General features: G+C 43.1%; 2 protein-coding genes across 2 annotated transcripts in view; both read left to right on the top strand.

Annotated features, from left to right (window-relative positions):
• The window catches only part of LOC139412917 (guanine nucleotide exchange factor DBS-like), a 62322-nt gene extending 54099 nt beyond the window's left edge, over nucleotides 1–8223 (top strand). Inside the window, exons 18-29 of the mRNA XM_071159787.1 lie at nucleotides 149–311; nucleotides 443–661; nucleotides 813–1034; nucleotides 1272–1443; nucleotides 1570–1641; nucleotides 1742–1843; nucleotides 2099–2191; nucleotides 2664–2738; nucleotides 4771–4851; nucleotides 5543–5652; nucleotides 5772–5997; nucleotides 6198–8223. Of these exons, the coding sequence (XP_071015888.1) occupies nucleotides 149–311; nucleotides 443–661; nucleotides 813–1034; nucleotides 1272–1443; nucleotides 1570–1641; nucleotides 1742–1843; nucleotides 2099–2191; nucleotides 2664–2738; nucleotides 4771–4851; nucleotides 5543–5652; nucleotides 5772–5997; nucleotides 6198–6277 (1615 nt within the window). The 3' untranslated portion in view covers nucleotides 6278–8223. The remainder of the gene's footprint in view (nucleotides 1–148; nucleotides 312–442; nucleotides 662–812; nucleotides 1035–1271; nucleotides 1444–1569; nucleotides 1642–1741; nucleotides 1844–2098; nucleotides 2192–2663; nucleotides 2739–4770; nucleotides 4852–5542; nucleotides 5653–5771; nucleotides 5998–6197) is intronic.
• Nucleotides 8224–8804: 581 nt separating this feature from the next.
• Nucleotides 8805–22385, top strand: part of LOC139412916 (calcium binding protein 39-like) — a 17041-nt gene continuing 3460 nt past the window's right edge. The window contains exons 1-6 of the mRNA XM_071159786.1: nucleotides 8805–9042; nucleotides 20000–20137; nucleotides 20820–20984; nucleotides 21102–21220; nucleotides 21327–21495; nucleotides 21749–21808. Of these exons, the coding sequence (XP_071015887.1) occupies nucleotides 20036–20137; nucleotides 20820–20984; nucleotides 21102–21220; nucleotides 21327–21495; nucleotides 21749–21808 (615 nt within the window). The 5' untranslated portion in view covers nucleotides 8805–9042; nucleotides 20000–20035. The remainder of the gene's footprint in view (nucleotides 9043–19999; nucleotides 20138–20819; nucleotides 20985–21101; nucleotides 21221–21326; nucleotides 21496–21748; nucleotides 21809–22385) is intronic.

Genomic DNA, 22385 nt, shown 5'->3' with positions numbered 1-22385 from the left:
GCACATTCATTCAACCATATTGATTTATAGGGACCAATTTGAACAATATTTCATTTGGTTAACATTACCTCAAGTCCCCCACTGCTTCCCAACCTTGGTAGTACTAACCTGTGTCCCGCTGTCTGTCTGTCTGTCTGTCTCTCATCAGGACATTCCTCAGGGAGCTGGAGACCTACACAAACGTCCCTGAGCTGGTGGGACGCTGTTTCCTGGAGAGGATGGGCGACCTGCAGATCTATGAGAAGTACTGTCAGAACAAGCCTCGCTCCGAGAGCTTGTGGAGACAGTGCTCCGACTGCGCCTTCTTCCAGGTAACCTTTCACCTTTCTTTCAAGGCCCTCAGTGTATCTTGGATAGGATCCTCAAGCTCAGTATACTGTAAGCTTGTAAAAAAAATATATAAAAAAATTGTATTGATGTGTGATTGTTTGTTTTTACGAAGGAGTGCCAGAGAAAGTTGGAACACAAACTGGGGTTGGACTCGTACCTCCTCAAGCCAGTCCAGAGGATAACCAAATACCAGCTGATACTGAAGGAGTTACTGAAGTACAGTAAGGGCTGTGAGGGTTCAGAGGACCTGCAGGAGGCGCTGTCCTCTATCCTGGGGATCCTGAAGGCCGTCAACGACTCCATGCACCTCATCGCCATCACAGGATATGAGGTCAGCTAACCACGACACCCTTATTCTCCTCGTGCTTTAGGGTGGAGAGGAAAAATGTACCCAACCGTGTAACATCTTCTGTACCACAGACAACGCTCAGTTATCTTTCCTACTTGTGATTGAATGGTTGTGTTAATTTATTGATCCCCAGGGGAGCCTGACGGAGTTGGGCAGGCTGCTGATGCAGGGGTCGTTCAGCGTGTGGACGGAACACAAGAAAGGTCACGCTAAGGTCAAGGACCTGGCCCGCTTCAAGCCCATGCAGAGACACCTGTTCCTGCATGAAAAAGCCTTGCTCTTCTGTAAGAGACGGGAGGAGAATGGGGAGGGTTACGAGAAAGCCCCGTCCTACAGCTTTAAACACTCCCTCAACGTGAGTCTGGTTATATCCAGCTGGCTGGCTCATTGTCTGGGGGAGGGTTATGAGAAAGCCCCCTCGTACAGCTTCAAACACTTCCTCAATGTCCTGACTGACTTTCTGGCAGTCTGTCTGCCAGTCTGTCTGTCTGGCTGTCTGTCTGTCTCTCCTTGGATTGTTACTTGGATCTATAGTATGTTATGAGTTCAACAGTGATATAGAAGTGTAATATTCTTTGGTTCTCTCTAACAGATGAGTGCGGTGGGCATCACGGAGAGCGCCAAGGGTGACAACAAGAAGTTTGAGATCTGGTGTAATTCCAGAGAGGAGGTGTTTATCGTCCAGGCTGCGACACCTGAGATCAAAACATCTTGGTTGAATGAGATCAGGAAGGTTCTGACTGGCCAGCTGAAGGCCTGCAGGGGTAAGATAGGGGATCTGCGGCATTACAGACACACGCACACACATTCCAGAGTTGATACACATCTGGATGCTAAATTCTCTGTTGTTGTGTCTGTGTTCTGTTAGTAACTGTGATGATTTGTTCCAGAATCTAGTCAAAAGAAGGTGTCAGACACGATGTCTCCCAGTCCAACCAGCAACAGCCCACCTATCTGTCTCAGGTCAGATTTTACAGAGAGAACCATGGCTAGAGCCAGTTACAGAGAAGGAATCAACATGGTTGGTTCTTCTCTTTTTCACCTGTTTGTTTCTCCCTCTTTGTCCATTTAGGAACTGTCAGAAGAGCGTGAAGAAGGGAGAAGAGAAGAAGACAGATGGTGTCAACTCTGACCCCAATTCCCCCTCCTCCCCAAAACACAAAGGTGAGTTGCCCTATTTTGTTGATTAAAGAAAATGTTTTTTACTTCTATCAAATGCTCATGACAGGGAAGCAAACTTCTGTTGCCGTTTTAGTGACCCCCCTCGTCTGGTTAGGTACCCAAGCCGTCCTTGAATCTTTTCCTACTTCCTCCTTCCTTGTTCCTCCTTTAATCTGAGCTTTCTTTCTCTTCTTTTCCTCTTCAAACCACTTTACTCTGTCTCTCCTTCCTGTCCCTCTTTCTCTACCATGGTTGTAGAGGAGACAGTCACCAGTCCCACCACTGACAGGGCATCAGTGGCTAAAAAGCGTTTTACCCTTCAAGGCTTCAGCAATCTGAAGAGTCAGAAAGGTAACACTAGTGTCCTGGAGGCATCCCCCATGTTGTCGTCATCATATATGGCAAAGATATGTTCACCATTTTGAAGTCAACCCCAAGCTCTCTTCACCTACCCCACTAATATGATTTTAGACAGGACACATCCTTTCCAGTAGTCGACTGCATCAGGGCTTTTGAAGACTGATATTTTGGCTTGCTTTCCTTTGCAGAATTTCTGCACCATGCTGGTAAAAGTCTAACATTACCAATGGTATTCTCTCAACCAGGTATCCTACAGTGTAGTTTGTGGTTAATACATCAAATATTAGAATGAGTGTCTGTTTTAGTAGGCCTGTCCCCCAGCCTCTCCAAAAGTATTAGCAAGTAGCTAATTATTCTAGTCAGTTTCAGGAAGCTCTTCCCTCTTTCACGGCTGTTTTTCTATTGCCCTCTTTATCATTTCTCTCTGTTTCCTTCTCTTCTGTCTCTCTTCTTCGGCCAACAGGATCCCTCCTTAGCCCTGACCATAAGGCCAAAAGCCACGAGATTAAGAGTGACCCAACTCCCTTTGGGTGTAAAGGTATTCTATCTAGTCCATGTCATACCTGTGTTTGACTCTGTAGTGTAGTCATCCATCCTGACCCTCCCTCACAGTAGTCATCCATCCATCCTGACCCTCCCTCACAGTAGTCATCCATCCTGACCCTGCCTCACTGTAGTCATCCATCCATCCTGACTCTCCCTCACAGTAGTCATCCATCCTGACCCTGCCTCACTGTAGTCATCCATCCATCCTGACCCTCCCTCACAGTAGTCATCCATCCTGACCCTCCCTCACAGTAGTCATCCATCCTGACCCTCCCTCACTGTAGTTATCCATCCTGACCCTCCCTCACAGTAATCATCCATCCTGACCCTCCCTCACAGTAGTCATCCATCCTGACCCTGCCTCACAGTAGTCATCCATCCTGACCCTGCCTCACTGTAGTCATCCAGCCATCCTGACCCTGCCTCACTGTAGTCATCCAGCCATCCTGACCCTGCCTCACTGTAGTCATCCAGCCATCCTGACCCTGCCTCACTGTAGTCATCCATCCATCTTGACCCTCCGTCACTGTAGTCATCCATCCTGAGCCTCCGTCACTGTAGTCATCCATCCTGACCCTCCCTCACAGTAGTCATCCATCCTGACCCTGCCTCACTGTAGTCATCCATCCATCCTGACCCTGCCTCACTGTAGTCATCCAGCCATCCTGATCCTGCCTCACTGTAGTCATCCAGCCATCCTGACCCTCCCTCACTGTAGTCATCCAGCCATCCTGACCCTGCCTCGCTGTAGTCATCCAGCGCTCCTGACCCTGCCTCACTGTAGTCATCCATCCTAACCCTGCCTCACTGTAGTCATCCATCCTGAGCCTCCGTCACTGTAGTCATCCAGCCATTCTGACCCTCCCTCACTGTAGTCATCCAGCCACCCTGACCCTCCGTCACTGTAGTCATCCAGCCATCCTGACCCTGCCTCACTGTAGTCATCCAGCCATCCTGACCCTCCCTCACTGTAGTCATCCAGCCATCCTGAGCCTCCCTCACAGTAGTCATCCATCCTGAGCCTCCGTCACTGTAGTCATCCAGCCATCCTGAGCCTCCGTCACTGTAGTCATCCAGCCATCCTGACCCTCCCTCACTGTAGTCATCCAGCCATCCTGAGCCTCCGTCACTGTAGTCATCCAGCCATCCTGACCCTCCCTCACTGTAGTCATCCAGCCATCCTGACCCTGCCTCACTGTAGTCATCCAGCCATCCTGACCCTGCCTCACTGTAGTCATCCAGCCATCCTGACCCTGCCTCACTGTAGTCATCCATCCATCCTGAGCCTCCGTCACTGTAGTCATCCATCCATCCTGACCCTCCCTCACTGTAGTCATCCAGCCACCCTGACCCTCCCTCACTGTAGTCATCCAGCCACCCTGACCCTCCGTCACTGTAGTCATCCAGCCACCCTGACCCTCCCTCACTGTAGTCATCCAGCCACCCTGACCCTCCGTCACTGTAGTCATCCAGCCACCCTGACCCTCCGTCACTGTAGTCATCCATCCATCCTGACCCTCCCTCACTGTAGTCATCCAGCCACCCTGACCCTCCCTCCCTGTAGTCATCCATCCATCCTGACCCTCCCTCACTGTAGTCATCTCAGCACCATGTCAACTCCCCATCATCCCAAAATATATCTATGTGTGACCATCATGCAAGCAGAGTAAACTGGAGAGGGAATGAATTGTGGTAGATCAATGTAAGACATTCAGCCACCGGGGCCCGCTGAGTGCATTGGTACTGTCTAGCTAAAGACACTGGACTGACGAGGGACTGCAACATGGAGATGACCCAGATAAGATCATTCAAATCTGATGATCGTTGACACAGAAGATGCATACAACAATGTCTTGATTTAAACAAGTGAAAAATCTATGACATGCCTTGTTGGCCTCAAAGGCCTTTGTAAGACAGTTTGATGGATGAGTCAACCTACACCTGTGTACTTCAAAGTCACCTGAGTGTCAGACACAGCGTTCATCTGGACGACGTTGCTGACTGCTACTGCTTCTTCTCCTCAGAGCCTGGTCAGACTCCTCACATCACTCTGAGCAGGGCCAAGTGGCTCAGCACCTCTAGTCTCTTACAGGCCAAAAGGAGAGGTAGTGTGACAACATGTCTGGGAGGAACACGCTGCTGCACTGTGTGGTTGGCCTGGATCCTGCTCTTCTTCTTCCACATACAGAATGCCCCCCCCCAACACATAGTCACAAATCACTGGCTTGTTCCACAATCACAGACAAATCTTCTCTCTGAGATTTGCTGTTGAATATCTGTGTGATATTCACAGCCGGAAAATACTGATTTGGGTCGTTTGTTTACTGTAAGGCAAACTGTGTGTCTCTCTCTGTAGCATGTGTTGTCGTGTTGGTTGCTGTGTGTCTGTGTTTCTGACGGATCACAATGCATTGATCTAGGTCTCACTGGATGCTAGGACTCCACGTCTGTTCTTCTTGGTTATTCAATCATGTTTTTCGGGTTCTAATCTGGTTCTTGTGGTTCTGTTTGAGGATTTACAGTGTACTCTGTCAACGTCACCTATCACTGTATATATCACCTTGTCTTGTGTATGATTGTGTTAGTGTCCACTCTTCCTTTCCTCTTGAGTTTCACTCCCTTTCTCTAGTTTGACAAACTATCCTCCATGTTGGGATCAAACATTCCATGACAATAACGTTCTCTAAATTGCAATCTATCTTGGATGTGTCTTGGAATTTTTGGTGCCACTGCTAAATCTTAATCTAGATAGCAAACCGAGTTTGCTGAATTCTATTACTCTCCTCCTCCCCCTAGGTTGGAACAAGGCCTCTTTCTCCATGGACGTGCCAGAAGTGCAGGATGGGTACTCCAGCGCAGAGGACCCCATGAACTCTGACCCTGAGGATGAGGGAGGCAGGAAGCTGGTGAGTCATGGTCACCAACATGTCTACAACATGTTATGAAAGTTACTTGTTATTCCCTAGCAACACATGACACACTGGACGCAAACATATGAACTTTGCCCTTTACCCTGTGACCCCAGGCTGTCGGCGACAGGTTCACAGTGGTGGCGGACTATGAGAAGGAGAAAGGAGGGCCTCAGGACCTGTCAGTAAAGAGTGGAGACATGGTGCAGCTCATTAAAGAGGGAGATGACGGACAGTGGTTTGTTAGAAACTTGGGGAGCAACAAAGATGGCTGGGTAGCAGCAGCCAACCTTCTCACCCTCATCACAGAGTCCAAGTCCTCGCAGTCCCTCTGCAGCTCAGGTACACTGGCTCCATCTGTCTGTCTGTCTGCCTCTTTCTCTTCAGTCTCTCTCTCTCGGTTTGTGCAAGAGGGAACTGTATCTTGCAACCTAAATAGCTATTTTGAAAAGTGACAGGAGTGTGTCTGTATTTTAGTTTGTTTTAGAAGTATCTGTGGACTCTAATGGAAACTAACTTGTGTGTGTTTTGTTGTGTTACAGAGGGCAGTGTAACTGGCAACCTCAGCACCTCCTCCAGCTGCAGTGAAACCTACACAAGTTTCTCTGACATCAAGCCCTAAAGTCCCGCCCCCTCTAAGCCCTGAGACACAGCTACAGCGCCACCCAGTGGTTGGCTGTTCAAACGACACGTGCACTTTTCCCCTCTACTACTGTTCAAATCAAATCAAATTGTATTTATCACATGTGCCGAATACAACTGGTGTAGCCTTTACAGTGAAATGCTTGCACACGTTAGTTTTCATTACAGTCCATAGATACTTCACTCTCATACTGAAGTGGAGGCTGCCTGGAATGTAGCAGAAAGCAGTCTAATAGCTGCTTATCTGTCAATGTGAAGGGAAGGTAATGAAGGACTGCTTTCCTCTGGACATACTCTACTCTCAGGGATAAGAGGTAGTGTCCTAGTCTTTTACTGTGATTGAGGGCTAGCACACATTGAGAACAGGAAGTTCAGGCCTCTCCCCTACCTGTTTGACAGAGATGAACAAGGAAGGACACACCCGCTCCATTCACACACACAGGCGGGCTTTGTTAGCCTAGCGCGGTCCCGCTCCTCCCACTCCAACAAGGTGACAGTGATATGGAGCCAGGAGCTCGTCTACTGAACTCAACACTTCAACAGACAAACAAACAGACCCCTCAGTCTCTCTCCTGTGGACTCTGGTAACCAGTTGTGTCATAATGTTTCTCTGTGTCAGGCAGTCAACCTCCTCAGTATGTCCTCAGTCCTCTCCTGAGTGACTTTAAAAATAGATGATGGATTTATATTTCATATGTTTCTACTGGATCCCCCAAGACAAACTAAACTGTAAAAGTGTCGAGACAATCACATTCTAGCAAGAATGCAAAATTAGAATGGAATTGTCATGAATTACTTTTTGAGTTTGGTCAACTATGTATATCTATGGCTTTGTCCAGAGGCCCTCCAGTACATTTCCAGTCCCTCTCCCTCCCTGTTTCTCCTTCCTCCACCTGTGCTGTCTGGGCTATTAGTGAACTCTTGGCTTTGTTCCCAGTGATCTGAGAGAGCTGGGCTTTAAACTACCAGGTGTTCCTTTAGGCAGGGGCGATATTACAGGACGGTCAGATATCATAGATACTTCAACAATAACAGTGCTCAGGATGTTCTTTTGAATCATTTTCTCTTGGCTCAAAGTGAAATCCTATACACTACACAGAAATCCCCTGAAGATTGAGATTCCCATAAAAAGATTAATGTCAGGTCAATTGGTGTTGAAATAACTGTGTACTGTACCAGAGAGTATAAACTTAAAAGGAAATATTTGTATGCGTTAATCAACGTGTATCAAGTTCATTTATTTGAGAAAGATGTGTACAGATTTTATTATCCTATACCTCGTATTTTTCATTTAATGTGTATGTTGTGTATGAAGGCCATGGATATGTTTTCGTGGGTTTAAGTATATCAAAGATATTTTATTAATTGGTTGGCGGAGCATGTTTCCATGGTAATTTCTCAACTCCTGAGACGACACATATTAATAGAAATGTCATCATTTTGCTCATTTGAGAATGCAGTCTGTACACTGAAAACCGAAGATGGAATATAACTAACTAACTATACGTCGTGTGCTGAAAGAATGATGGTTGTCTCAAATTTCAGCACGCGCAATAGGTTAGGTTTTAAACTGTTTTGGTTATAACCGTTTTAGTTATAACTGTTTTTATAACTTATTGTTCTACTGTATATCTTTTTCGATTTGCACCCAGTGAGATTACAATGTTGTTCCTGTGTGTCACATTGTTATGCAGCACATTGCCGCATTATTTTGTTCTTTATTTTCCTACGGTAACAAGTATTGATACAGATGTTATATAATTAATGATATGCATTCATATCTATGTATATGTGTAAATATGTATCTCTGAGGTGTATTATTAAAGTCGCTGAACAAAGTCAAACATAATTTGCTTTAATCCAATAACTGTTTGTTTTTCTCATTATAAAACCATCAGATATCATTAAATGATGTAGTCAATCATTGCTCAATGTGTGGTCGTTAGTTTGTTTTAAATCATTTAACGTTGCAGCTACTGTCTTATTTTAATGTCGAGTTTCACTCTCACAGCCTAGACATGTTGAAATTGTTTCATATTTTCAATCTGTTTGTGATTTTGACATAACACAAAATAAAAACAGTACAGTATATGAATAGAAAACACCACGCACAACTCAAGTTAGGCTTCTACCAAAAATATTTTATGAAATATTTAATTGAGTGTATATTACTAGAAAATATTATTATTCACCTCTAGTTGCTCAGCTCTAGAAGCGTGATTTCCAGCGTTCACGGAGGTTTGGTGAATACTGTTTTGTGAGCTGTAACTGATAGACCTACAGTAGGGCCATCTTGTTTCACCGGTTTAAGGGTCAAATTGACTTTTTCCCATTTATAAATCATTTGTACACAAAGAAACACAGACATAATCAAAACATTGTTCGAGCATGTTTTTCTAGAGCATAGCTGCTATTATTCATGAAATCTAAAAAACAATTGTGATCCGGATATGAAAATCCCTCAACGTCACAGGGGAAAGGACCAATTGGCTGGTAGATAAATATTCAGTGTGCGCCGCCTATCCCGGGACTGTGGCTCATAACGAATCAGACCAAATGGAATTCTGCACTGCCTTCTTAAAAGATTCCGTACATTTTAATTCGCACATACACATATTCCTCTGACGTTTTGCCCAGCATACAACACACCGCTGGCGTGACCAGAAAAAGCTGCTCGGTTACATTGAGAATCGAGACAGCAGCAAAGACATCCGAGAGAAAAAATACTAAATAGACTCTTGCACCGTAAGTATTCGGAATTTATTAGATCCTTACGAGATAGCTAGCTAGGTAAAGTTAGGCAATTTTACCCCACAATTATTGTTCAAATGTTTCAAATTGATGCTGCCCTTAACATTGTATTCAATCGATTCAAGTTTGAAACAATCTTGCCACTTAAATGCAGCCATTGCCCATCTGTTTAGCTGCTTCTCTGTAAAACCATTAGCTGCTAAAACGGTCCGATCCATTCTGTTAAAGGGAGTTTAAAAGCCCAAACGGGTGTATCCCATAGTTGACATATTCGCACATGTCTTATTTGTTTTATTTCTGCGTGTCTACATTAATCTACATGTCATGTGAAGCCTTCATCCGGGAACGCTCTTCCCTAAACATGTTTTATGGTCTTTTAACACACAGGACAAGTAGAGTGCGTAAGCGTAATGTCACGCATCGAATGTGTCAAGTCTGGCTTTGTTTGTACAGGGTTTGTTTTGCTTTAGCGCTAGCAGAGCTTTGCTTTCCGTGCAGTCGGATAGGAACACCAATGAACAGTGAAGACGGAGAGAGGCCGTCGCATAGGCTGCTATTCTGTCTCGCCAGCTGTCATTCTCTATTAGGCCTACAGTAACAACTTCGTCGAAATGTTCTTCTTATAAATAATTACTTAATTTAAAGACATTGGACCTTGACCTACCATGTTACATTTGTAGTTTGGCTCCTTGTTTTGTTATTATTCATTAATTTATGTATTTATCCAGCCAGACTAGTTTGGTGTTCTCCAGCTTTAATGCATAATTATTTGTGCCTTCATATTTTTAAATCAGACAATCCGTGTCATTAGACAGGATGTGTGATGTAAATGTATGTTTTGAAAGTGTCAGATTGGCTACCAACATTCACAATCTTAGACCAGGCATAAACAACTGTCACCCAGACTGCACCTCACATAGGTTAGATTGTGTCTCACCATTTTTTTAAAGAGTACCCTATGACATGTCTGACAAGCTGCATAGGCTTATGTCATCAGTGATGTAGTCAGTGCAGGGACTGTCATGATGCTCAGTGCCCCTTTAGGTAACTCTAGGCCTTATGGGAGTTTTATTTCAGCGGCAGCGCCATGTACTGTGTGTTGGCTCTAACCACAGATCTAGGACCAGGTTACCCTACCCCCAATCATAGCCTTCACCATTAGGGGTTGGAAAATATCTGACCCTCTATCTGTGGTTAGGGGTGATTAGAGGCCAGAATGATGATAAAGATAACAGGCAAAATGGCTGCAGAACATCTCCTGAAATAGAACAACCCATTGGAGTGTTCTATCAGTCTGTTTTGTCTGGGTTCCGTTTGCATTCAGTCAGAGTTCTGAGTTGTTCCGTCTGTATTCTTTCTGTCTCGCGTCTGTGATGAGGTTGTGTGTGTTTGTTCATGGAGCTCTGGGACTGGACTCCATCTTGACTGATGGAGATGGAATCATGTCAGGCCCTGTGAAGGGCAGTACCTCTCCTCTCTCCTGCTTCAGTCTCTTTCCTACTACCGTAACCATTCTCATGATTTATAAATGACTCCATATAGCTCCATAAATGACTCCCTATAGCTTGTTTAGCAAATAAATCGATGCATTCGCAACCATGGAGCAAAACAGGCGGGGTTGGCTTTGAATCAATGGATTGTTGACATGTAAACTTATATTTTTATTGTCACATGCAAAGTAAACAACAGGTGTAGACTAACAGTGAAATGCTTACGGGGCCTTCCCAACAATGCAGAATAGAAAAAATTGTGACACAAGGAATCAATCCACAATGAGCAATGATGGCTTGGCTATATACATGGGGTACCAGTACCGAGCCGATGTTTAGGGGTACGAGGGATTCGAGGTAGATATGTACTTATAGCTAGGGGTAAAGTGACTTGTTAACAGGATAGATGATATGTGATGAGTGTGTGTTTGGCGACGGTGTGCCTGTGAGTGTGTATGTGTTGGAGTGTCTGTGTGGGTAGAGTCCAGCTTGTATGCATAGAGTCAAAAAGAGTTAGTGCATTATTTTCGTGACGTTGTCAGCTAACCTATCTGGCTGTAGATCAACTATTTTCCAGTTTCACATCTAATCAACCAATGCTAGATATTTGGTGAGATGAGTTTAATTTAATATGCTATGTAATACCAGGGTGTCAGTTAGATGAGGTTAATGTAATATGCTATGTAATACCAGGGTATTGTTAGATGAGGTTAATGTAATATGCTATGTAATACCAGGGTATTGTTAGATGAGGTTAATGTAATATGCTATGTAATACCAGGGTATTGTTAGATGAGGTTAAAGTAATATGCTATGTAATACCAGGGTATTGTTAGATGAGGTTAATGTAATATGCTATGTAATACCAGGGTATTGTTAGATGAGGTTAATGTAATATGCTATGTAATACCAGGGTGTCGGTTAGATGAGGTTAATGTAATATGCTATGTAATACCAGGGTGTCGGTTAGATGAGGTTAGTTTATTTAATATGCCTATTGTAATACCAGGGTGTCTGTTAGATGAGGTTAGTTTATTTAATATGCCTATTGTAATACCAGGGTGTCGGTTAGATGAGGTTAGTTTATTTAATATGCCTATTGTAATACCAGGGTGTCGGTTAGATGAGGTTAGTTTATTTAATATGCCTATTGTAATACCAGGGTGTCGGTTAGTTTATTAATATGCCTATTGTAGTACCAGGGTGTTACGAATCCCTTTTGGCCCGACAGTCTAGAGGGGATGGTAATGAGACCCGTAACATAACTCATGTAAATTATAATTGTGACAAAGTAAAAGTGTGAATGTAATAACCAGGACAACTGAAATCTACCGTCAAACTCAAGGTTTATTTGATAAACACACGGTAATGGGGGGAGCAGGAAAAGGGGCGGAGCTGGACCCAAGGAAAGAAACAAATATGCAAAAACACCCCTAAGCTAGACTAGCCTTAATAAGCCTATTGTATTACCAGGGTGTTGGTTAGTTTATTTGGTATGCCTATTGTAATACCAGGGTGTCGGTTAGATGAGGTTAGTTTATTTGGTATGCCTATTGTAGTACCAGGGTGTCAGTTAGATGAGGTTAGTTTATTTAATATGCCTATTGTAATACCAGGGTGTCGGTTAGATGAGGTTAGTTTATTTAATATGCCTATTGTAATACCAGGGTGTCGGTTAGTTTATTAATATGCCTATTGTAGTACCAGGGTGTCGGTTAGATGAGGTTAGTTTATTTAATATGCCTATTGTAATACCAGGGTGTCAGTTAGTTTATTAATATGCCTATTGTATTACCAGGGTGTTGGTTAGTTTATTTGGTATGCCTATTGTAATACCAGGGTGTCGGTTAGATGAGGTTAGTTTATTTGGTATGCCTATTGTAGTACCAGGGTGTCAGTTAGATGAGGTTAGTTTATTTAATATGCCTATTGTAATACCAGGGTGTCGGTTAGATGAGGTTAGTTTATTTAATATGCCTATTGTAATACCAGGGTGTCGGTTAGTTTATTAATATGCCTATTGTAGTACCAGGGTGTCGGTTAGATGAGGTTAGTTTATTTAATATGCCTATTGTAATACCAGGGTGTCAGTTAGTTTATTAATATGCCTATTGTATTACCAGGGTGTTGGTTAGTTTATTTGGTATGCCTATTGTAATACCAGGGTGTCGGTTAGATGAGGTTAGTTTATTTGGTATGCCTATTGTAGTACCAGGGTGTCAGTTAGATGAGGTTAGTTTATTTAATATGCCTATTGTAATACCAGGGTGTCGGTTAGATGAGGTTAGTTTATTTAATATGCCTATTGTAATACCAGGGTGTCGGTTAGATGAGGTTAGTTTATTTAATATGCCTATTGTAATACCAGGGTGTCGGTTAGTTTATTAATATGCCTATTGTAATGCCAGGGTGTCGGTTAGTTTATTAATATGCCTATTGTAATACCAGGGTGTCGGTTAGTTTCTTTTATATGCCTATTGTAATACCAGGGTGTCGGGTTAGTTTATTTAATAAGCCTATTGTAATACCAGGGTGTAGGTTAGTTTATTAATATGCCTATTGTAATACCAGGGTGTCGGTTAGTTTATTTAATATGCCTATTGTAATACCAGGGTGTCGGTTAGTTTATTAATATGCCTATTGTAATACCAGGGCGTCGGTTAGTTTATTTAATATGCCTATTGTAATACCAGGGTGTCGGTTAGTTTATTCATATGCCTATTGTAAAACCAGGGTGTCGGTTAGTTTATTCATATGCCTATTGTAATACCAGGGTGTTGGTTAGTTTATTTGGTATGCCTATTGTAATACCAGGGTGTCGGTTAAATGAGGTTAGTTTATTCATATGCCTATTGTAATACCAGGGTGTCGGTTAGATGAGGTTAGTTTATTTAATATGCCTATTGTAATACCAGGGTGTCGGTTAAATGAGGTTAGTTTATTTAATATGCCTAATGTAATACCAGGGTGTTGGTTAGATGAGGTAAGTTTATTTAATTGTAATACCAGGGTGTCGGTTAGCACTGGGCGATATTGCCAAAAATCCATATCAAGCTAAATTCATTGAATTATCACGATAACAATACATTTAACGATACGTTTATAACATTTAATGTGTACCACAGTTATTATTTTTTATTACCCTTAAAACTACTACAACTACTTTGAATGTTGTAGCTATCATTTGTCCTATAAACAATAACCCATATTAACAAACTTATATAATTTTCATAATTCCCATTTCTCTAGTAGCACCCTATAGGTTATTTATGTAATGACCGATATCAGCAAAATGTTCACGATAAGTGGTCAGTGTCGATCATTTTCAGTTTATCGTCCCAGCTCTAGTGTCAGTACAGGACAACAACCTTGCTGTTCTAGGCCCATGACAAGAAATACAACCACTCCCTTTAGGAAAGGCTAAAAGCATTCCTCCTTATTTTTAAAAATATATTTATTTAACCTTTATTTAGCTAGGCAGGTCAGTTAAGAACAAATTCTTATTTACAATGACGGCCTACCAAAAGGCCTCCTGCGGGCACAGGGGCTGGGATTAAAAATAAATCAAATATAAATATAGGACAAAACACACATCCAGGGAAAAAAAGTTTATTTGTCAAATATTACATACTGTAGGCCCCTAGTCTGTTACTAGATGTCCGATAATGAACCCAAGTCTGTGAATTGTGTTCAACTGGGCCTAGGCTACATCCAGGCCCCTTGGTTTCATCCAATCGCTCCTCATATCCGTAGGCTTCGTGGTATGTTTATAAAGTAGGCTAGTAGCCTTTTATTTCCTGGTTGAGCATGTTGTGGCGTGTCTGAATCAGGATTATCCCTTCCATTATGGACTCATGCAGTTGCCTGTCCAGAGACATTTAGCCTAATTCTTGTTTAATTCTGATTGATGGGTTGTTATTAAAGTTGCATTAATCAAATCAAATGTTGTTTACGAAGCATGTGATAAATAACAGGTGTAACAGTGAAATGCTTACTTACGGGTCCTTTTCCAACAATACAGAGACAAAGATACTACTTATACTGTGTTTACTTCACAGCTTCATGGGAAATGCAGTTTTCTGAACAGGTCTGGGTGGGTAGAGCGGGGTTGGGTAGAGAGGGGGCTCCTTTCTTGCTTGTAGTCAGTGAGTGGGATAGGAAAATTATTTTCTTGGGTTCACTGTCCTGCGTTGTGCGCTGGGGCTTTTTCAGGGGTGACTGCAAGCATACCAAACATCCAGATAGAAATGGATAGAGTAGAACAGACATTCTCTTGCATGAAGAAAACAGGAATAGGGAATCCCATCTGCTCTACATGATGTGCAAGGCTGTGAGCGATGCAGTCCACTGACTAGTCTCCTGCTATGGACTGTGATCAAAGTGACAAGCTCCTGGCATCAGTCTGTCTGTTCTGTTCTGGGAGGAATGGAGGTAATACCGTCACGCTCAGCACTAAGGATTAACAGTCACAAGTTATACTCACCCCCACCCTCTCCCTCACACTCACTCTCTCTCTCTCTGAGAGTTTGTTTCAGCAGCTAGGTTATCCTTCATGTTGGCGTCAAACACTCCATGACAATAATGTTGTAAGATTCTTGCTAGAATGTAAACTGTGTTAGAACGCTAGGTGCCAACATGGCGAACCATTGGAATCCTAAATCTCAAACGGAGTTGGCCTAACTTTACACTGGCCATGAGTAGGCTATCTCAGTATTTCGGACGCACATTGTTGAGACATCCTCTTGAGTGATGAAACGCACACACCTATTATCTGTCCTCTGGCTGCCTTTTGTTTTGTTGTCATGACAACCGTGCTGAATGCAGTGAGGTGTGCAGAGTGTAGTCTGACTCAGCGTAAGCGGGTATTGCTTATGCCCTTTCATAAATCACTGCGAGATCCCAGGGGGAAGACTGCACTCTTCTTTCTGTGGGTGAATCTCAATACAATTGCCTTCTTCTCCTTGTCTCCTCTCCTCCATCACTACTAATGTTCTTCAGTCCTGGTCTGGGACACCCACAGGGGATGCAGGCTTTTGTTTGTTTATTTCACATCAATGTAGATAAACGAGAGAAGATTAGAAGATACTTCAGACTATTGAAATGCACCCCATGTCAAGTAAGGGGAGAAATGCCTGTGGTACACTGTTATATGGTATAATTAAGCAATAATGCTTGAGGGGGTATGGTATATACCACGGCTAAAAGCTGTTCTTATGCAAAACGCAATGTGGAGTGCCTGGATACAACCCTTAGCCGTGGTTTATTGATCATATACCACAAACCCCCAAGGTGCCTTATTGCTATTATAAACTGGATACCAACATAATTAGAGCAGTAAAAATATGTTTTGTCATACCCGTGATATACCACAGTTTTCAGCATTCAGGTCTCGAACCACCCAGTTTATATTGTGTGATATACACTGAGTGTACAAAACATTAAGAACACCTTCCTAATATTGGCTTGCACCTCAGTTCTTCGGGGCAATTCTTCGGGGCACTCTACAAGGTGTCGAAAGCTTTCCATAGGGATGCTGGCCCATGTTGACGCCAATGCTTCCCACATTTGTGTCAAGTTAGCTGGATGTCCTTTGTGTGGTGGAATATTCTTGAAACACACAGGAAACTGTTGTGTGGAAAAACCCAGCAGCGTTGCAGTTCTTGACACAAACCACTGTGCCTGGCACCTACTACCATACCCTGTTCAAAGGCACTTCAATCTTTCGTCTTTCCCATTCACCCTCTGAATGGCAAACATAGACAATCTGTCTCAATTGTCCCAAGGCTTAAAAATCCTTCTTTAACCTGTCTCCTCCCCTTCATCTATATTGATTGAAGTGGATTTAACAAGTGGCATCAATAAGGGATCATAGCTAACACACTCTTGTCATTCTCTCAACCAGCTTCACGGGGTAGTCACCTGGAATGCATTTCAATTAACACGTGTGCCTTGTTAAAAGCTCATTTGTGGAATTTCTTAATGTGTTTGAGCCAATCAGTTGTGTTGTAACAAGGTAGGGTGGGTATACAGAAGATAGATAAAAAAACAAGTCCATATTATGGCAAGAACAGCTCAAATAAGCAACGAGAAACGACAGTCCATCATTACTTTAAGACATGAAGGTCAGTCAATTCGGAACATTTCAAGAACTTTGAAAGTTTCTTCAAGTACAGTCGCATAAACCATCAAGAGCTATGATGAAACTGGCTCTCATGAGGACCGCCACAGGAAAGGAAGACCCACAGTTACCTCTGCTGCAGAGGATAATTCAGATTGCAGCCCAAATAAATGCTTTAGTGTTCAAGTAGCAGACACATCTCAACATCAACTGTTCAGAGGAGACTGCGTGAATCAGGCCTTTATGGTTGGATTTCTGCAAAGAAACCACTGCTAAAGGACACCAATAAGAGACTTGCTTGGGCCAAGAAACACGAGCAATGGAAATTAGACCAGTGGGAATCTGTCCTTTGGTCAGAGTCCAAATTTTGAGATTTTTTGTTCCAACCGCTCTGACTTTGTGAGATGCAGAGTAGGTGAACGGATGATCTCCGCATGTGTGGCTCCCACCATGAATCATGGAGGAGAAGGTGTGATGGTGTGGGGGTGCTTTTCTGGTGACACACAAGCATGGCTACAACAGCATTCTGCAGCAATATGCCATCCCATCTGGTTTGCACTTAGTGGGACTATCATTTGTTTTTCAACAGGACAATGACCCAACACACCTCCAGGCTGTGTAAGGGATATTTGACCAAGAAGGAGAATGATGGAGTGCTGCATCAGATGACCTGGCCTCCATAATCACCTGACCTCAACCCAATTGAGATGGTTTGGGATGAGTTGGACCGCAGTGGTATTTTGGGATTTCATTAGCCTCCCCATTAGCTGTTGCAAAAGCAGAAGCTAATCTTCCTGGGGGCCACACAACTTGAAACATGACATAATACAGAACATTAATAGACAAGAACAGCTCAAGGATAGAACTACTTAAAAAAAAAAAATAATTTAAAGTCCGTAGCCTTCATATCAATGCATATACAAACTATCTAGGTCAAATAGGGGAGAGGCGTTGTGCTGTGAGGTGTTGCTTTGTCTATTTTTTTCTTAAACGGGTTTGCTGTTTATTTGAGCAATATGAGATGGCATGGAGTTCCATGCAATAATGGCTATATATAACACTGTACGTTTTCTTGGATTTGGGGACAGTGAAAAGACCCCTGGTGGCATGTCTGGTGGGATAAGTGTGTGTCAGAACTTGTGTAAATTAACTATGCAAACAATTTGGGATTTTCAAAAAAAGAGGGCCTAGAGAGCTGCCCTGCGGTACACCACACTTTACATGTTTGACATTAGAGAAGCTTCCATTAAAGAAAGCCTTGTTATATATTAGCTTGCCATATCGTGGATTTAGAGAGGAGGTTGAAAGCTGAGCTGAGGTGCAACAACAGTTTATGGTCAATAATATCAAAGGCAGCACTGAAATCTAACAGTACAGCTCCCACAATCTTCATATTATCATTTGTCAGTGCAGTACATGTTGAGTTTCCTTCTCTATAAGCATGCTGAAAGTCTGTTGTTATTTTGTTTACAGAGAAATAGCATAGTTTTTGGTCAAAACACAAATTTTTTCCAACAGTTTGCTAAGAGCTTGCAGCAAGCTTATAAGACCGCTTTACCACTGTTGGGTAGCGGAATTATTTTGTTTCCCTCCAGGCCTGAGAACAGAGACTTTCCTCTAGGCTCAGATTAAAGATGTGACAGATAGGAGTGGCTATAGAGTCCGCTACCATCCTCAGTAGCTTTCCACCGAAGTTGTCAATGCCATGAGGTTTGTCATTATTGATCGATTTAAAAAAAAATTAACCTCTCCCACACTAACTTTACAAAATTCAAACTTCCAATGCTTTTCTTTCATTATTTGTTTTTTTTTATGCATGAATATGATGGCTCACTGTTCGTTGTTGGCATTTCCTACCTAAGTTTGCCCACTTTGCCAATGAAGTAATGATAAAAAATAATTGGCTAAATTAAATGGTTTTGTGATGACTAAGCCATCTGATTCGATGAAAGATGGAGTTGAATTTGTCTTTCTGCCCATAAATTCATTTAGTTATTCCTTCATTCTTTATATTTTTGATCTTGACTTCATAATACAGTTTCTTCTTCTTTGTGTTGAGTTTAGTCACATTTCTTCATTTGCAGTAAGGCAGCCAGTCAGATGTGCAGCCAGACTTATTAGCCACTCCTTTTGCACCATCTCGTTCAACCATAGGGTTTTTCAATTCCTCATTATACCATGGAGCCTTAAGTCAGTTTCTTAACAAGTGTGTGTTCATCAATAATTGGAACATCATCCACAGCTAAATCTCTTATACACTATTTTAGGCCCAGCTGTTGGAACTTTGGCTTTCCTGGATATAGCCACTATATTGTGATCACTGCATTCAATGGGTACGGACACTTGATCCCGTGGTGTTTGTAAACATGGGATTGCCTTCGTTTCTCAGAACAAGTATAGACTGATGAGCTTCAGAAGACAATTATTTGATCCTAGCCATTTTGAGCCTGTAATTGAACTCCAGATACTCACCTAGTCTAAAGAAGGCCAGTTTTATTGCTTCTTTAATCAGAACAACAGTTTTCAGCTGTGCTAACATAATTGCAAAATGGTTTTCTAATGATCAATTAGCCTATTAAAATTATAAACTTGGCTTAGCAAACACAACATGCTATTGAAACACAGGAGTGATGGTTGCTGATAATGGGCCTCTGTATGCCTATGTAGATATTCCATTAAATATCAGCAGTTTCCAGCTACAATAGTCATTTACAACATTAACAATGTCTACACTGTATTTCTGATCAATTTTATGTTATTTTAATGGACAAAAAATGTGCTCTCTTTCAAAACAAGGACATTTCTAAGTGACCCCAAACTTTTGAACGGTAGTGTGTGTGTATGTATTCTCCCGAAGGATTCTCAGATCAAAACCGTGTCCTATCCTATCTGAGGAAATGAGAAGCATCACATCTTCCAATAATTTTTTTCTGAATTGGGACTTTTAAATAAATTATCTGCCTCTGATAGTTATTTTTTTTTAGCATGAAAAAACTGAGTTTCAATCCGACGGACGGTATAAATAAGCAATAAGGCCCGAGGGGGTGTGGTATACGGCCAATATACCAGGGCTAAGGGCTGTTCCTATGCATGACGCAACACGGATACAGACCTTAGCTGTGGTATATTGGCCATATATCACAAACCCCTGAGGTTCCTTATTGCTATTATAAACTGGTTACCAACGTAATTAGAGCAGTAAAAATAAATGTTTTGTCGTACCCGTGGTATACGGTCTGATATACTGCGGCTGTCAGCCAATCAGCAATCAGGGCTCAAACCACCCAGTTGTGTAATTTATATGTAATCGATAGATAGGGTATAATGTGTGTGTGTTTTTAAGGCTGCCAGGAGAGACCCAAGGAGAGGCCCAGCCACCATGCCGCTGTTCGGTAAATCCCACAAGAATCCCGCCGACATCGTCCGGACTCTGAAGGAGAACATGGCCATTCTGGTCAAACAAGACAAGAAAACAGAAAAGGTGTGACACATCTTCATAACATGAGTCCTTACACCACGAATCCTCACTAAACAAATCCTTACAACACAAGTCCTCATAATAGTCCTCACCACACAAACCAGTACTTCCCTTAGAAAAGGCCCACAAGCAGGTGTTGTGTAACATTGCTGTTGGGGCCTCGGTGTACCTCTTCTATTTGATCCGATCAGTCAGTTGGTGTGGTTATTATTACGGTGCGCCTCTAGCTGACACTGGGCTGTGAAAGTAGCATTGCTGCCTTGGCCGTTCCTTCATTGACACCCAGCTGTAAAGGCCCTCTCCACCATGGGACTGTTAGAGAGGGGCTGTCCAGACAGAACTCCCAGTAACCTGGCTCTGGGCTGGAACTGCTTCAGCTCTAACCAGGCTGCTTCCACACACAGCCAGGCTATAGTGATCTCAATACAGTCCACTCCTGTCATATGCAATGCTGATATCCAGAGAAAGTCAATAATAATGTGTCTTATGATTGGGCCTGAGGCTGAGACACAAGTGTATACAGAGCTGTACCTCCATAGGTAGTCAATTAAATGTCTCCCTCTTGTGGGCAACTCAAGTATAATACCATGGCAGTTTTTTTAAATAAACAGCATAACATTATTAGCAGCAATACTGTTAGAAGTACATATTGTGCCTGTGTGTCTAACTGGTGTCCCTGTCCCAGGCATCAGAGGAGGTGTCTAAGTGTCTTGTGGCCATGAAGGAGATACTATATGGGACCGGTGACAAGGAGCCTCACACAGAGACGGTGGCCCAGTTGGCCCAGGAGCTCTACAACAGCGGCCTGCTCATCTCCCTGGTGGAAAACCTGCAGGTCATCGACTTTGAGGTGAGACTGAGCCAAAGCCGGACCTTCAGGGTCGTGTTCATTAGGCACCAAATGGAAGAAAACAGTCTGAAACAAGGAGGCTTTCCTTTTTAAACGTTTTCCATTGCATGTCCTCAGGGGAAGAAGGACGTGTGTCAGATCTTCAACAACATCCTGCGGAGGCAGATCGGAACCCGCAGCCCCACTGTCGAGTACTTCTGCTCTCACCAAGAGGTGCTATTTGTGCTGCAAAAAGGGTGAGTTTCTCTCTCTCACACACACACACACTCCCCATGTACCACAGCTGACCACAGCCATTGGTATGATACTCAGTGACGTCTGCATGTGTCCCTCTTCCTGCAGGTATGAGACCCCTGGGTCTGCGCTGAACTGTGGCATCATGCTGAGGGAGTGTATCAGACACGAGCCACTGGCCAAGCTGGTTCTCCACTCAGAACACTTCCAGGACTTCTTCAATTACGTAGAGATGGAGACCTTCGACATCGCCTCAGACGCTTTCGCCACCTTCAAGGTCAGATTACACAAGATTTGAAAGCATCTTTGGGTCCTGGAAAAACCTTGTATTAAACCCATATTAATAAGACTAGGATGGTCCGAGATGATATGCTAATCTTTACATTACTGTTGTATCTGTCCATGCCCATTTGTTTGAGAGTTGACAAAATGTATAGATCAGAAATGATTCGATGCAGCAGATGATATGAAATATTCAATGTTTGTTTTTGTGTGAATTAAAGTGAGCACGTTTCCTCCCCCATTCACAGGACCTGCTCACAAGACACAAGGTCCTGGTAGCTGAATATCTAGAACAGAATTATGATGCCGTAAGTTCAACATTCTGCTGCCCTGGGAGCATTTACCTTTTATCAGATGGACTTCATGGAAAGAAAATGTTTTTTGTTGTTACACCCTCTGCCCTCTTGACAGAATTCATGAAGGAATGGGTGAATGCAATTACGACGTCACACTCGTACTCTCATTTCCATTTACCAGATGAATACACTGAAGTGTGTGTGCCGATAAACAAAACATGTTGATTGATGACCCATGCTCTACAATGAATGAGTGCATTTATACCACCCTTGACACATTAGCCACATACACTCCAGGCATCTGTGGTCACTGGCTTTCCCTGCTTGCGTAAGACCACCTTGTGTGTTGGTTGTAGTGTGGGGCTCAGGGAAGACCCCAGGGGAGAGCAGACAGTCCGGCTGGAGGCTGCTCGGGTTACAGGCCAGACACTACCCTACACTGGGCCGCACTAGTTTACAGAAGGCTGCTTTCATGCCAAAGGCTGCTGGAGGCTTATCACACACACACACACACACACACACACACACACACACACACACACTGGCCCAAACAGCACCCCTGATAAGGGTCCTTTCAGACCTGACAGAG

The sequence above is a fragment of the Oncorhynchus clarkii genome, chromosome 7, assembly GCF_045791955.1.
Source record: "Oncorhynchus clarkii lewisi isolate Uvic-CL-2024 chromosome 7, UVic_Ocla_1.0, whole genome shotgun sequence".
NCBI classification, from domain to species: domain Eukaryota; kingdom Metazoa; phylum Chordata; class Actinopteri; order Salmoniformes; family Salmonidae; genus Oncorhynchus; species Oncorhynchus clarkii.
This window is presented reverse-complemented; position numbering and strand designations above follow the sequence as displayed.